Source organism: Neltuma alba, unplaced genomic scaffold (assembly GCF_004799145.2).
Source record: "Neltuma alba isolate B1F8T4 unplaced genomic scaffold, ASM479914v2 tig00010386_pilon, whole genome shotgun sequence".
Classification (NCBI taxonomy): domain Eukaryota; kingdom Viridiplantae; phylum Streptophyta; class Magnoliopsida; order Fabales; family Fabaceae; genus Neltuma; species Neltuma alba.
In genome coordinates this window covers 147,676-150,442 of record NW_021635289.1, presented here as the reverse complement: position 1 = coordinate 150,442, position 2,767 = coordinate 147,676, and the positions used below count along the sequence as shown (strand labels likewise).

Sequence of the window (2,767 nt, the reverse complement as noted above, 5' to 3'; positions counted from 1 at the left end):
ATCCCATATTTAAGTTGTCAATGCAGCAATTGTGTGTGTGCATTTTTTGGGTGTTGTATTTTTTGTGAAATCCTAAGAAAAGTTTTGAAATCTTGATAAATGAAATTGATTATTGGGGAACTAAAATATTGATTTATGCTTCTTTGGTGCAGGTTAGGTAGCTTTGATGACATCTAACATTGGGTCAACATCTTCAAAGCATCTTGCTTGTTACTTTCATATGGGTGGGAACTTTGCAGAAAATGGTGATGGTGAAGTTAAGTACTATGGTGGAACTGTCAGGGTAAGAGTGATAAAGAAGGGTATAAGACTTGAAGATTTGAGGGTTATGATAGGAGAATGGTTTGGTGTAGATAGTAATGGTTGCGACATTAAATACACATTGGGCTTTAATGATAAGATATTAATAGATCTTATTGATGATGATGAAGTTGACAACCTATTTGAGTATAATGATAGTAATGCACATGTTTACGTAACATCTAAAGGTAATGAGAATACGGAGGAAGAAGTGGCTGATCGAAACAGGTAAGTCACAAGTTTCTGGTTATGGAAGTTGTTAATTGCCATAATGTTGTTGTCAATATCATAACAAATGTTGTAATTATACATGCAGCATGTCGAAATTGTCGGGACTGTCACAGCAAAATGATGAGCCAATGATTCAGGATGCTGTCGAATGTGTGAATTACATAGTAGCTGAAAATGTTCTTATCCTGTCATATGCAGTAGAGAGTGCACCAACTCCTTTGCCAGGGATGAATTCCCTGAAATGGAAGACAGTATTATTAGGATTGAGGTAGACTTTTCTAGATGCGGATGATTTCAAGAAGAAACTACACAAATTCAGCATTGCAAACAAATTTGAGTATAACTATGTGAAGAATTCTAATGCCCATATGTATGTCAAATGCAATGTTGAAGGCTGTCCATGGAGGATCAATGCGAGAGCAGCTGGAAAGAGTACTCTAGCATTTTTACGTGTAACAACATTAAAAAATGAGCATGTTCATAATGCCCAAGACAATCTTCACGTGACACATGGTGGATCAGCTAGCTTGACATCATCAATTATAATTGAAGAGGTTAGGGATCACATAGACATGTGTCCAAATGATATAAAAAAGAGGTTGGAAAGAGATTATGGTGTGAAGTTGACATACAAGCAAGTATACAGGGCCAAGGAAAAAGCATTAGAGGACATACATGGCAGACCTGATCAAACTTACATGCTTATTCCATGGATATGTGATCGGTTGAAGGAAACAAATGACAAAACAGTGGCAAAATGGGTGGCTGCAAGGAACAACAGATTTAAGCGTGTATTCATAGCCTATGGGTTTTGCATAGAGGGTTTTATTGCTGGTGCTAGAAATGTACTGTATATTGATGGAAGTCATTTAAGTGGACCGTATAAGGGGACATTACTTTCAGCGTCGGCTTATGATGGGGACAATGAATTATTACCTTTTGCCATTGCGATTGTGAAGGAAGAGACACTTGAGGATTGGACATGGTTCTTACATATGATTAAGGAGATAGTTGGGTCAATGTAATTAACAATTATTTTAGATAGAAAAAATGTAATTATAGGCATTGTGCAAGCAATATTCGGAGGTGAGTGACATGCGTACTGTTACAGACATGTTAAGGAGAATTTCAATACACAAATGATCAAGTTAAATAGAGGAAAAAGGAAGACAAGTGGCAACACAAGAGAGGATGGACTGCATTTCCTAGATGCCATTGCATATGCAAGGCTTGACACAAAGTTTGATCAAGCAATGGATAACATGAGACACTTCAATTCCCAATTATTTGAATGGCTTGTCAATCATGGTGATATTCACAAGGGGGTCTTAAGCAAGTTCCCTTTTAAACGATGGGACAACATAACAACAAATCTTGCGGAGTCATTCAATACGTGGATGTTGAAGGAGAGAAGATATAATGTTGCCCAACTTATACATGAGCATCGTGAAAAAGTGGCCAAGAAGATGTATGCAGTAAGCATGGCAATGAGCAAATGGAAGAATGATGCAAGCCCAAATACAAATGCAACATTGATGGAAAATATGACGAGATCTGCACGGATGTTAAGTGTTCCTTACGGAAAGGGGAGGGTGTGTGTCCATACAGCAAAAGGAACCATTAATGTTGATCTTGAAAAAGGTGAATGTAGCTGTGTAGCTTGGCAAATGTCAGGCATCCCATGCCCGCATGCATGTGTAGCTATCAAGGCCTTAAATTGCAATGTGTATGATTTTATTGAAGAATGCTACAAGATTACGTCCTAATAAAAGATTTATGGTAGGATAATGACTCTAGTGGTGATAATCGGCATGCCAAATCCTAATAACTATCGGCTGCAAGATATAGCAAGTCAAGTGTTTTTGGCACCACCTTTGACTAGTCGACCGCCAGAAAGGCCTAGGATAAATAGGCAAGAGTCGCAATTTCAAAACAAAAAGGTGTACCATTGTAGTGCATGCCAACAAGTTGGCCACACAAGAAGAACATGCAAGAATCCAAACCCAACTTAAGATTTGATGTCAATACCAACAGGGGTAATTTTTTTTTATAGGAATGGAATGACTCTTGAACCCTTTTTAATTTTTTTGGGAGAAGGATTGATAGGTAGGCTATCTTTTTTGTAAATGATGTTAACTAGGTAGGATATGTTCTGTAATCTGAATGACAAGAAAATATTAGGCGGTGGGTTAATCCTAATGTTAACTTGTCATTTGGATATCAGTTATGTAGCTTC

General features: G+C 37.5%; 1 protein-coding gene across 1 annotated transcript; it reads left to right on the top strand.

Annotated features, from left to right (window-relative positions):
- The first annotated feature begins 220 nt into the window (after positions 1-220).
- LOC114756307 (uncharacterized) lies at positions 221-1,556 on the top strand. Its single transcript, XM_028945245.1, has 3 exons — positions 221-528; positions 617-782; positions 885-1,556. Exons 1-3 carry the CDS (start codon positions 221-223, stop codon positions 1,554-1,556), a joined length of 1,146 nt encoding a protein of 381 aa, XP_028801078.1.
- Positions 1,557-2,767: the final 1,211 nt, after the last annotated feature.